The sequence below is a fragment of the Mercenaria mercenaria genome, chromosome 18 (assembly GCF_021730395.1).
Source record: "Mercenaria mercenaria strain notata chromosome 18, MADL_Memer_1, whole genome shotgun sequence".
NCBI classification, from domain to species: Eukaryota; Metazoa; Mollusca; class Bivalvia; order Venerida; family Veneridae; genus Mercenaria; species Mercenaria mercenaria.
In genome coordinates, this window is record NC_069378.1 from 40165006 (window position 1) to 40178520 (window position 13515).

Consider the following 13515-nt stretch of genomic DNA (forward strand, 5'->3'; position numbering starts at 1 on the left):
TTAGTTTTTGTAGGAGACTAATTTTCAAGGACTTTCCTAAAAATTAATTCCATTGAACACACAATATTCCCATTCATTTTATCCTCATTCATTTTCCAATAAAACATGTTTTGGTCAAAAACAACACTTCATGTCAACGAAATGAAAAGGATTTGCTATACACAATATTATATACAGATGTAGAAGCACTGGGCTTATATGTTCTTTTTACTATGCACTTGATTTTTTGCTTAACCAGCTAGGAGTCCTGTCATTCAGATGGGATACACTTATACTTATGACAGCCTTTGTGACACAAACTCGTTCTGAGATCATTTTCTCACTGTACTATTGTATACTGGAACTTACTCTTTAAGAATATGGTTGCTCTTGGAACATATCAGTTAGTGCAGCAAGGTATTCTGCCAGGCTGAATGTGTGTCCCCCTAGAAACCTCATGTTTTACTACAATTTAGCAGTGCAATCTAAGTTAGTCCAAATAATACGTTTCAGGACTGCGTGACAACTTTAGACTGCTGATGTCCCATCACATCAAAACTTATTCTGCATATTTCTATTAGGAAATCCCAAATGAAATCCATTGGGGACGTTTTCTGGTACATGTTCAATGTAATTATTACATCTCTGATAATGAATTTATGTTGACATTAAAGCATAAAATTGCCTCGCTGACATTTTTTTAATGTTTTTTTTTTGTGTTTTGTTTCTGCAAGTTAGTGTCATCGGCAGTCCGCTGTGTACTGAAACCAGTGTTGGGGTAGATATCTCCTCGCACCTGTTCACATCATATTTCCGAAGATTTAAGTCTCTTATTTAAAATTATGAGTTATATTCAACCCATTTGAAGTTTCACAGGCCAGGCCTTTGAAGCATTTATTATTAGTGACTGGTTTAGAACTATGCTAATAATTTATGTAAAAATGTTGATACAGTTATGTTTCAATATGAATAACAGAAATTATTCAAATACGCTTTTCACTACATCTTGCAGGGCACTAGACAAGTTTTGGGGACATGTACCCATGGCTTGGTGCAGATGTATATCTATACTTCAATTTTGTTTAGAATATTTGTCAAGTGTGTTCACATGTCGAGATTTAATTTTTTGCAGTCTAACACATAACAAGCTTATACATCATGTACTGCATTCAGAACTTATGGAATATCATTAATACGGTTAATTGTAATAAGGCGTAAAAAAAAAAAATGTTTGTTTCCGGTATCCCGACCTACCCTTAATTTTTGGCCCGACCCTAAATGTTTTTATGGCCTTGGAGAATACTTTTTTCAATTTTTTAACGAAAAGATGCAAAACTGCACTTTTTATGCTTTAAACATGGCCAGTGATGTTAGAAATCAACTTACTGATGCTCTAAAGGCATAACCCCCTTATTTGTAATCATTTTTTGACAAAAAAATAATTTCCAAAAAGTCTCCCTTAATAAAAACAAGATGAACATTCAGACCAATTTTCATACAGATCCCATGAAAAATATGGTCTTTAGAGAGGTCACAAGGTTTTTCTATTATTTGACCTACTGACATAGTTTTTGATGGCATGTGACCCACTTTTGAACTTGACCTAGATATCATCAAGATGAACATTCAGACCAACTTTCATACAGATCCCATGAAAAATATGGCCTCTAGAGAGGTCACAAGGTTTTTCTATTATTTGACCTACTGACCTAGTTTTTGTAGGCACGTGACCCACTTTCGAAATTGACCTAGATATCATCAAGATGAACATTCTGACCAACTTTCATAAAGATCTCATGAAATATATGGCCTCTAGTGATGTCACAGGGTTTTTCTATTTTTAGACCTACTGACCTAGTTTTTGACCGCACGTGACCCAGTTTCGAAATTGACCTAGATATCATCAAGATGAACATTCAGACCAACTTTCATACAGATCCCATGTAAAATATGGCCTTTAGAGAGGTCATAAGGTTTTTCTGTTATTTGACCTACTGACCTAGTTTTTGGCAACACGTGACCCAGTTTCGAACCTGACCTAGATATCATCAAGGTGAACGTTCTGACCAATTTTCATGAAGATCTTGTGAAATATATGGCCTCTAGAGAGGTCACAAGGTTTTTCTATTTTTAGACCTTCTGACCTAGTTTTTGATGGCACGTGACCCAGTTTCGAACTTAACCTAGATATCATCAAGGTGAACATTCTGACCAATTTTCATGAAGATCTTGTGAAATATATGGCCTCTAGAGAGGTCACAAGGTTTTTCTATTTTTAGACCTACTGACCTAGTTTTTGACAGCACGTGACCCAGTTTCAAACTTGACCTAGATATCATCAAGGTGAACATTCTGACCAATTTTCATGAAGATCTTATGAAATATATGGCCTCTAGAGAGGTCACAATGTTTTTCTATTTTAGACCTACTGACCTAGTTTTTGATGGCACGTGACCCAGTTTCGAACTTGACCTAGATATCATCAAGATGAACATTCTGACCAACTTTCATAAAGATCCCATGAAAAATGTGACCTCTAGAGTGGTCACAAGCAAAAGTTTACGGACGGACGGACGGACGGACAGACGACGGACACCGCGCGATCACAAAAGCTCACCTTGTCACTTTGTGACAGGTGAGCTAAAAAAATACCAAAAAAAAAAATTTTTTCCGACCTACCTACCCTAAATTTTTTGAGCATGTTACCGGAAACAAAGAATTTTTTTTAGGCCTAACAGAACATAGACTACCTAAAACAGATCCATAATTCGAGATATTTGCAGCCATTGCAATAATTAAATTTTTATGGGGCACTGGTGAGCACCTAATTTCATATTATTAATGTTTAAGTCTGGCCAGTATTGCGGGACTTTTTTGGTTATTTTAATGTCTTTGTTTTCCTGATACAGCCTGGTAAGGCTTCGATGGATGACAACTACAAAATAACAGATCATAAAGTAAGTAATCACAATAAGCCAAATGAGTAAGACAATACCTAAGTATACTTCATGGAAGTTATCAGGTAGGTGTTCCCTGACCCTGGAATAATTTGTGCACTTACAAGTGTAAACTTTTCGTACAGTTACCTGAATTAGTGGGGCACCAGAATCGGTGTATTTTGTTTATGCATGCCCCTTGTTTGAACAGGGAGTCGCATGTCATAATAAGTTTTTGTACTGGTTGTGTAAACTTATTAACTACATCACAGCTGTGAAACTTTGCAAAATGTGATTTTAAATAAAAAGTTATGATGATTTAAAATACCCATGTGTAAAATTTCATGAATTTCTTATTACTTTTTACCACTGTTACAAAATCTCCTCCACTTCCCACACTTTTTAACCATTTGAAACAATATTTTGTATGATGTAGTTTCCAGATCTGCCGAAATTATAAATATATGATAAATAATATACATTACCCAGAATTAGCATACAGGGTATTCCCAAAATTTCATCTTCTTATATATTTTTGTTGTAAAAAGTACTGTTTTACCTCCATTTGTTTCACATGTGAATGTAATTAAATCTTGTTTTTCTGCCAGAAATGGAAAGATTGCAGTTAAATAGTTGCATCTCATTTGTATTCACTCAATTTGGAGAATGTAACCACAAAGGATGTCACCATCATCCACCTCTTATACTGATGCTTGCCAATGGAGGCTATAGGCTGCATGGTGGTTTTCACTGCCAGTGCTACGGTTAACCTTACTTGTTACAAATATTACAAATCCCAGTAAATATATTCATTTTCATGATAAGAAAGTATTGCTAAAATGGTAAATTTAATGTTTTGGACATACTTTTCCATTTTAATATCACTTAACCATATGGACTACGAGTACACTGATTCAGGTGACGGCATTTAGACATACCGCTTATAGGGGTCATGTTATCAAAATGGCTCTGATTTTAAATAGAAAGCTAGTTTTAAAGAATGTGGATCTCTTTAAGATGGACAAGTGAATAATGTATCAAAATAAGTTCATTTTGATATATCTAACCCAAGTTTAGACAAATGCATAGGCCATGAATCCTTATCCCCACCAATACTGGTAATTCCAGGCTACTTTAGCCAGATACCTTACAAATGTATGTAATCATTAGGAATGCAAAACTTAAGTCACAGACCAGATATTACGCGAGTGGAAAAGATGATTATATCTGAAATCGGCATAGTTTCATGATCATAATAATACTATGTCGAAAATCTTGATATTCTGGGTGGGGGAGGGGCTAATTTCCTGTATTTGATTGGCGAATTTATTTTATCTTTCGGTTTCTGCATAATGTCAATGCTAAATTTACATCTCAGTACGAAATATCTTACATTTGGTGTAACTGTGTCTATGAATTAACTGTAAATCTATTGTAAAACATCATTTTTCACTAATATTTTCCGTTTCTGTCGTGTTTGCATCTACTTTCACTTCCTGTTTCAATACGCATGCGCATTTTGACTCCCACCTCTCGCGGAAATCTCGGCCTAAACGGGATATTGAATGTTCTTGACAACATTGGGCGTCCTATGAAACGGACACCTGTTTATCAAATCGGATAAAATGAAATCGTGGATAAATTAATTAAATTCAGGCAACAGAAAAAGGTAAATTGATTTTCAAGTCAGTTTTTGTGACTGAAATATGTGCAAAAATAAAAGAAGAAGGTGGATTTCAAAGTTCGAGTTGTTAATTGATTTATAATTGATTCTAATTCATAATTAGAAATTATAATTGGTTTTAGAATTTACAATTTGAGAATACATGTAAAAAGTAATTGTATTTTACGGATCTGCATGCGTTGTTTCCGTATGAACACATTAGTACGGGTATCACTTTCAAACGCTAATAAAAGAAACACTCTTAAACTGTCTAGCTCCTATCAATGACGTCTTTGAACAAAGACTTGAAATGTAGGTTGAAATCAGATATAGCGCATAAGTAAACTGTTGACATTTCATCATTGCACATGAGTTGCCACTTGACAAGATAAACATGATAACATTTGCCGTTTATACGTTCAGGTATTTTAACCTATTCATTGGAATTTTATATTGAATGAATAATGTGAGTAATGTGTACATAGTCATATTGAATTGACTGGAATTTTGGTTTACAAACCTTACATTGAAAACCCTTGATTCCTTTCAACTTTAGCTATCTGCATGGGTATGCCAGTTAATGGGTGGGCAGGACAGGGTCATCATATTAATTTCAAAAGTCACTTTGGGTAGAGAAAATCACAGGTTTTGGATTTGAAGACTGACTGCAGCACTTGACCACAAATAAGCAGAATATTTAGTGTGAAAATAAATTCTACATAAAAAGCGCACGCTTACTTCTTTTCACAAACATTTAAAAGGTTTAATCTTTGTATTTAATCTTACAGCATTATATACAGCCGGACTAAATCTCTGCACAAATATTTAAACGCTCTCCATAGCCAATATCTCTTTATTGACGTTTACTGAAACAAATCGAAAAATTGTAACTGGAGTTGTTTTATTTATTTTATGCATTTCAGATATTCTACTGCATGCATGCGTTAGGTAATGAATCCGCGAATCGTTTGGCAATTAATTTTCGAATCGGTTGAATAATTCGTAAAAGAAATTGATTTGTATTGTTATTCATTATGGAGAAACTATGTTAAAGGATATTTACTTCTAATGGTATAACGAGCGATGTGTTGGTGTAGTTAATATTTAGAGAGGTATAAAGAGACAAAGAGTGAAATTACGTGACAAAATGCGATGCATGTCGTGCTTACACGGATAAAAGTAATAACATTTATAAGCATTATTTAACCATTTTATAGTTGTAGTTAAGCTCAACTGTTTCCGAAACACTCAACAAAAATGCATAGCATACGTAATATTTAGCTGAACTGTAAATGTTGTAACCATATCTTTCTACATAAAACAATGTTTCACACGCTGTAAATGTACCGTCCTAAATAAACGTTAGATAGCTAAAAGAGGTCGTCTTTAACATAAAGGAGTGATTATATTAACAGACATTGCGCAAATATGTTTGAAATACTAAGCAAATAATCCTGGATATATAGATCACACACGTCGTTAATCTTTTCGTATTGAGTCACCTTTTGAATTACTAACAAGAAAATGAAAGTGATAGATTTTTTTGCTAATGGAATTAAAGATTTACTTTCTGATTATAATATTTTAATGAATTAATCCCATGTGTAACATTATATACTGTCACTGACATCATTTTTCATTATTATAGGGGAATAGCTTATCTTTAACTAGAATAAACTATCTAATATCGTATTATCTGATAGAGTATACTTATCGGTAAATGACATACATTATACACTGACTACCAGCGTTGTCGTGTTACTACTGTTGATCAGGAAATTCATCTAGAATAATTTTAACCAACATCATTTATTAGCCACTGTATGCATTTTAACAAAAAATATACTAGGAAATAATCCTATAATAATTCATCTAACACATTATACATCTGTAAAGCTCTTTAGTAAAAATATATGTGTGTCACAGATAAAACTTCGTTCCATTAAGCCTGCTTCAGACCATGCATCACGTCTAATAGTTAGAGCCTAAAAGTCGAGATGTAGAGTGTCTGATTGTATCTTTTACATATACTTTATATAGATTTACATTGATATCAGATAACAGATGTATATATAATTAGAGACATAAGTGCAGTCTTTTAATATAATTCAGCATATGAATACGCCGCCTAACACGGAGACATTTTCTCTCCGGGTATATTAGATCTAATCAGTCAAGCTATAGCGTAAGATCAAGTCAAATTTCCTTTTTTCCATTTATCAAATGTTCGACTTATACGCCGAGGGAAGCATGATTAACCTCTGTTATATGAGACTGAGTTTGCTGGAATTCGGATCAGCTAGCTCGTGGATGAGGATCTGGCAATCGCCGGTGTCTCAGAAGAACACTTCAGCAGTATATAGCACATATCGGAAATAAACACTCTTAAATTAATACATTGTATGTATTATATGTATTCTTGCTTTTTAAATTATTCATAATTTTATTATTTATTCTCTTTCCACTGTTTCAGTATGGAGAACGGGATTGAACCAGAGCCAGAGTTCGACGAGGTCGCAGAGGAATTTGCAGCAATTCAAGAGGAAGTAGATCTTTCCGGAAATGTCTACGCGGATGGGAAGAAACTAGTTCTCGATTTGAACGAACAGACGCTGGTTCGCGTTCCAGCTTCAACATTTCAACTTGAAGCTTTAAATTCACTTCTGTTGGCTGAGAACCAGCTCACCGAAATACCAGACGACATCATCGAATTGGAACATTTAGAATCTCTCGTTCTTTCGGGGAATCGACTGACGCATCTGAATTCAAACATATTTTCATTATTTCGGTTACAAGTATTGGACATATCTAACAATGACATACAAAACCTTCCACCAGATATATCTGGTCTTCCAAACTTAACTCAACTTTTAGCTAACAGCAATAGAATTTCAGAGATTCCATCCCAAATTGGATATTTGGAAAGCCTAAGGTGTCTTCTGCTAAATGAAAACAGGATAAAAGAAATTCCAGATGATATATCCTGTTTGCAGAATTTAGAAGTTCTTGGACTAGAAAGAAACGAGCTAGATTTCCTTACGCCGGAAGTGTGTCGGATTGATCAACTAAGAAGATTAGGACTATCTGGAAATCACATGACAAATTTACCACGTGAATTGGAAAACCTGATTTTTCTAGAACAACTCCTGTTGGACGATAATGATTTCGAGTTCATACCGGTGCAAGTGTTTTGGTTAAACACGCTTCAGGAGTTGACAATGAGCGGAAATAGATTGCAAGCAATACAGCCGGAGATTAAAAATCTGGTTAATTTGACAGTGCTAGGGTTGAATGGAAATCAGCTGGAATTACTACCCGACGAGATTTGTGAACTGGACAAGCTCGAGGTGTTAGGATTGGAAAATAACAAACTGAAAGCTATACCAAAGGATATCTCCAAACTGTCATTGCTCAAAGAGATATATTTGGGAAATAACTGCCTTGAAAGTGTTCCTGAGGACCTGTTCTGGTGTTCGAAAATTGAAGTCCTTAGTTTGTTGAAAAACAACATTTCTGTACTGCCAGTCGAGTTGGAAAACTTAAAACTCATGCACACGTTTGTTCTGACGGAAAATAAGTTCAAATCCCTTCCGGAAGCCATTGGGTCCCTAATGGAGCTGCAGTTGTTATCTATCGATAAAAACCAGCTGACACATCTGCCAGGGAACTTTGGGGATTTGGTGAAACTGAGACAACTGAACCTCAGCAGAAACAATTTTACTGTGTTCCCGAAGGAAATATGCGCACTAAAATGCCTGGAAGTGTTAGATCTTCAGCTGAACGCTATCGAAGTTATTCCAAATGAGATTGCAAATTTAGAGAGATTAGCAGTACTTGATATGGGAAAGAACAAGGTACAGTTCTTTACAAGCGAACTTTGCTCCCTTGAACAGCTTCAGATGCTAGACTTGGCAAACAACTGTATCGAGGACATTCCCGAAACGGTGTCGAAATTGACAAATCTAGTTGAGCTAAACCTGTCAAACAATATGTTCTTGGAATTTCCAAAACCCGTCATATCTATCCCAAATTTGGACAGATTGAAGTTTGAACAGTCAGAAGGCCACAAAGTTCACACTCTTCCAAGCGAAATTGAATTTTCCAACGTACGCCATCTTATCTTGTCCAATAATACGCTGCGATCCTTACCAAACACTGTCAGTACGATGAGAAACCTCGTTTCCTTGGTCGCAGACCACAATGAGATACACAGTCTCCCGCCAACTATTTGCGAAATGAAAGGGCTCAAAGTATTACATCTAAACGATAACCAGATGTCGTCACTACCGGAAGATTTCGACCAGCTCACAGGTCTAAAAGAGTTGCGTCTCCATGGTAACCCTCTAAGAACACCACCAATGGATGTATGTGTCAGTGGTGTGGTGCAGCCGATCGGAAGGTTTATCAGACGAGCCCTTGAACGCGAAGGTTTGTATTGGCAAAAGCAGTTCATTTTAAAGATCTTAATTAATGTGATACTGTATTATGATTAATCGCGGATGTGGGGTTGGGGTCTCTTATCTAATAGTTGATATTGCATACTTCTCGTCGTGGGAGGAAGTCATCCATCTGGTTTATGGAAGGTCAATGGTTCTACCCAGGTACCCGACCGTGCCAGAAATAATAACCAGTGGGGCACATGGAGTCTAACTCCACCTTCAAATGCTGGAAAGTAGCCATATGACCTAAATTTGGTCGATGTGACTCAAAACAAAACTAATCGTGAGGTTACCATTAGTCCTTTGAATACAAAGCTGACCCACAATAGCTTTGACCATGCATTAGTGATGATTAAATTATGGAAATCATCAGAGGATAAAGGTTTACAGTAATTTCGAGATGTTTATTACAAATTTGTCGAGTTTTGCGAAAGGAGCTGACCGTTACGTACCAGATTTATTTCTTAGTCTTTTTTGTGTCTTTTTTATTTTAGAACTCTTGCTGATGAAAATGCTCGATGTCGTAAAGGGTTTGCTGAACAAGAACGAATTACGTTACCTGATGAAGAAATTCAAACTTCCAGAAGAGAAAGTTACGGAACTCGAGCAGACGTATTTCGGGAAGGACAAGCTGCAAGATCGTGTTTATCACTCTTTGCTGTACTGGAAGGAGTACAAGGGACCCCTAGCAACAATTGACGAGCTTATTCGGGTCTTCCACATCATTGGCTACACGCAGATTTGTGAAAAACTCAAAACCATGAAGATTTATTCACAAAGGCTGAGATTTTAAGCAGGTATACCAGACAGATCAAAGCATATGTAATTAACATTGTCATCTTAATTTCATTTCCGTTAATATTGACATGGTGTTACTATACTGAGATTGTGCAGCTCTGTATCATTAGAAAATCTTAAAAGCAATTTAAACATTTACTGATAAAAAGATATTTAACCTTGGTGATGTATGGGGAGCAAATGCGCTGACGTACGGTCTAGAAAGCTTAAGATTTACAATACAATATACTTAATACTGCATATGTGATGTATATATTACATGTACATAGATTTGATACATATACAATATACAATTATTTAAAGACATCATTGAGCTTGAATGTGCTTCTAGGGAGAAAGTGTTCTTAAAGGGGTTTGATGAAAGTCACAAAGTAGCCGGAACAAATAGCCCTCATCGGAACTTATGTGTGTTTGCTAAGTTCTGTATACACGTGTTTATGCATAATACATACCAAAAATACAAAATGGAATACAAGTGCCTTTCCATAGCTACACGCTTACATACAGTTTAATTAAGATGAAATATGTGTGCCCTTTGTGATCTTTACGTTATACATGATTTTATTTCTTTATTAATATATTTATTGCTATGTGCTTACATATATTTCTTATTTACATATTACTGGACTGTTAGATTTTTTACTTTACATTTTTGTTATTTAAATAAACTATTAGTGATTCAAATTTTGTAAATTTGTCTTATTTCTGTACGTGATAGGAATGTGTAATCTTTACGGATTAAAAGTACCACCTTGCCGAATCAGGGAACTGATATACGAATATATGCATCATGCAAGCCACCACAGGATATGCTCGTGAAAACAGGTTTGAGTAGTGCTGGGTTTGGTTGGGGGGGGGGAGCACGAGCGGTGATTTTGCTTGGTTGAGGTCTTTGTATACAAGGATCTGATAAATTTTATCAAATATCACAACACTAGTCTTTAAATCCCGTGTGGCAGCTGTAGCCGTACTTGGAATCAGACCCTTTTGGACCATGGAATCCGGTCAATAATTCTGGATAATACGGTTTGGCTTATGCGGATGCTAGTGAGGGATGGGGATTGTTGCAGATTTCACTATGATTTTTTTTTTCATTAACAGACACAATCAAACCGATGCTTGGGGGTGTAAGAGGTGTTGCAAATTCATTACCTTTTATGAACAGACTTAATCAAACCAACTCTAGGGATATGAGGGGTATTGCAGATTTCATTACCTGTCACGAACAGACCTTATCAAACCATGTATAGGAGGCGTGAAGGGTGTTTCAAGATTTGATTACTTCCCGTGAACAGACTCAATCAGTCCTACTAGTCTACAGCGCATGAGAGGTGTTGCACGTTTCATTGCCTTGATCAAACCGAGTCTGCTGTTGTTTTGACTGGTTGCGTTTAAAGCCTTATATATTTCATTAATCACATTTTGCAGTCTATCGCAACTGTTGCAAACGAGTCTTTTACTATCCTGGCAAAATCGTCGTATATGCCCTATATGTGCAAATATAATGTACGGGACGTATACAAAAGCAACATTGAAGGAACGGCCAGTAAGGCGTCATCGGGGGCCTGAGACAAATTATTAGTCTTTCGTTCAGCATTATATTGCTTAAAAAGGGAGATGATGTGAATATTTTATGAAAAAGTTGTTTCCTTAGCTTGTTTGGTTTGCTTATTTGCAAATGTAATACAATCATGATAGTTGATGAAGCTATAATCCGTGTTACACTCGAGAGTAGTTTTTAAGATGCTGCTGATGATTTTTGCGATTTAGCTTAAATTTTACGGATCTCATTTCAATGATGGAGGAGTTTTCTGGACACATCGCATGTCGGCTAGATTTTTACAGATATACGTTTAGTTTTGGATAGAAATTTAATGACAAACAGTCAAGTTCACGTAATAGTCTCGTCAAGATATAAGTGGACGCTTAATTTATCCGTATTAAAAAGTTCTAATGAAATGATAGGTGGAAGACATATACGTAACGAATGCAAATCTTTTTGCATCAACAATTTTCAATGAGGGTAATATTTGTCGGCATTAAATTGGGTGGAGAGGTTGTCAGTCCACCTGAAAATGTTAGCTGGTCTTGGGACTTAGTATCTTTTTACTCCCCCCTCCCATGGTAGAGTAGGTTTGAATAGCTGCCTCGCAGCACACTGATCTTTCCGAGTAGAAATTAAAGGATTGATAGCTTACATGACTGAAGTTGAGTTGTTCAATTTTTTTAAAGTATTTTTGTATTTGTGCTTTACAGTATAAATAATTTTACGGTGTTCCGTTTGGACAATCGTGACTTTTTATTGAATCCTAAACCGCGAGGCACGATGGTACGATGACGAAAACGCGATGTTGCACTGGCACGATGATGAAACAACGATGGTAGGATGGTGAAAACGCGATGGCACGATGATGAAATCACGATGATACGATGTTGAAATGTCGATGTAATATCGCGCTTTCATCATCGTACCATCGCGTTTTCACCATTGTATCATCGTACCAACGCGTTTTCATCATCGTACTATCACATTATCACCATCGTACATGTACCATCGCGTTTTCACCATCTTACCATCGCGTTATCACCATCGTACCATCGCATTTTCACCATCGTACCATCGCCTTCCGGTGGTCATGCGCAGTGGTACAGTATATATGTCAGTAAAATACAGGCTTGATACAACCTCATTTTCACATTGCACAGTGTACCTTCTACATCCTAACAAGATTAAGCTGTGTTTGAATAATATCATGTCACTATTACACCCAGCTTTTTGTTTACTTTTATGCATACATAAAATAAAAAGGACGTGGCCTTGAATATTTTACTCTGTTTTAATGAACTGAGCACTGAACATTTTGTAAAACATTTTGCAAAACAGCAGAATCTAAATTGTAAATTTCTTCTCACAAAATACATTGAGAAACATTCATCTATTGTTGACAAAATACAAATGCACGGAACTACGCATTTCTAACCGGAAGGCGATGGTACGATGGTGAAAACGCGATGGTACGATGGTGAAAACGCGATGGTACGATGGTGAAACCGAAATGGTACGATGGTGAAAACGCGATGGCACGATGATGAAAACGCGATGGTACGATGGTGAAAAGGCGATGGTATGATGGTGAAAACGCGATGGCATGATGGTGAAAACGCGACGGTACGATGGTGATAACGCGATGGCACGATGGTGAAAATGCGATGGTACGACGATACGATGGTGAAAACGCAATGGCACGATGGTATGATGGTGAAAACGCGATGGTACGATGATGAAAACGTGATATTACATAGACATTTCACCATCGTACCATTGCATCTTCGCGATTTCGTCATCGTGCCATCGCGTTTTCACCATCGTACCATCGTTGTTTCATCATCGTGTCATCGCGCCATCACGTTTTCAACTTCGTACCATCGTACGTCAATTAAGTATTAATCAAAAAGTCACGATTGTCCAAATGGAACACCGTACACTTATGACATGATATTTACGCGTGGACTTGATGGTACACTGTAATTGTCGGTGGCCAATTGTGCTACGAATACTGTATTAGACTGTAAAGAAAACGCCGAAATCATAACATCAAAGACTACTACACTGTCCTTGGGTTTCTTTACATGTTCATACACGAAAAGATGTGCATTAAACCTAAATTCTCCCGCGGGTTGTCGCATTTATATATAAGAA

The 13515-nt window shown here is 36.4% G+C and overlaps 2 protein-coding genes across 3 annotated transcripts in view; one reads left to right on the top strand and one right to left on the bottom strand.

Moving 5' to 3' along the window:
• Positions 1-4455, bottom strand: part of LOC123538136 (dnaJ homolog subfamily C member 13-like) — a 113755-nt gene extending 109300 nt beyond the window's left edge. For both annotated transcript variants that reach the window (XM_053530488.1, XM_053530487.1), the window contains exon 1: positions 4309-4455. The gene's annotated coding sequence lies outside the window, so the exon portion shown is untranslated. The remainder of the gene's footprint in view (positions 1-4308) is intronic.
• Positions 4456-10499, top strand: LOC128550757 (leucine-rich repeat and death domain-containing protein 1-like). Its single transcript, XM_053530489.1, has 3 exons — positions 4456-4584; positions 7052-9006; positions 9512-10499. The coding sequence occupies exons 2-3, from the start codon at positions 7053-7055 to the stop codon at positions 9808-9810; spliced, it is 2253 nt and encodes a 750-aa protein (XP_053386464.1). The 5' UTR covers positions 4456-4584; position 7052; the 3' UTR covers positions 9811-10499.
• Positions 10500-13515: the final 3016 nt, after the last annotated feature.

Coding starts and splice junctions, on each gene's coding strand:
- LOC128550757 (XM_053530489.1), top strand. CDS start 7,053: ATGGAGAACGGGATTGAACCAGAGCCAGAGTTCGACGAGGTCGCAGAG. Junction 9,007..9,511: donor ACGAGCCCTTGAACGCGAAG/GTTTGTATTGGC, acceptor TTTTTATTTTAG/AACTCTTGCTGATGAAAATG.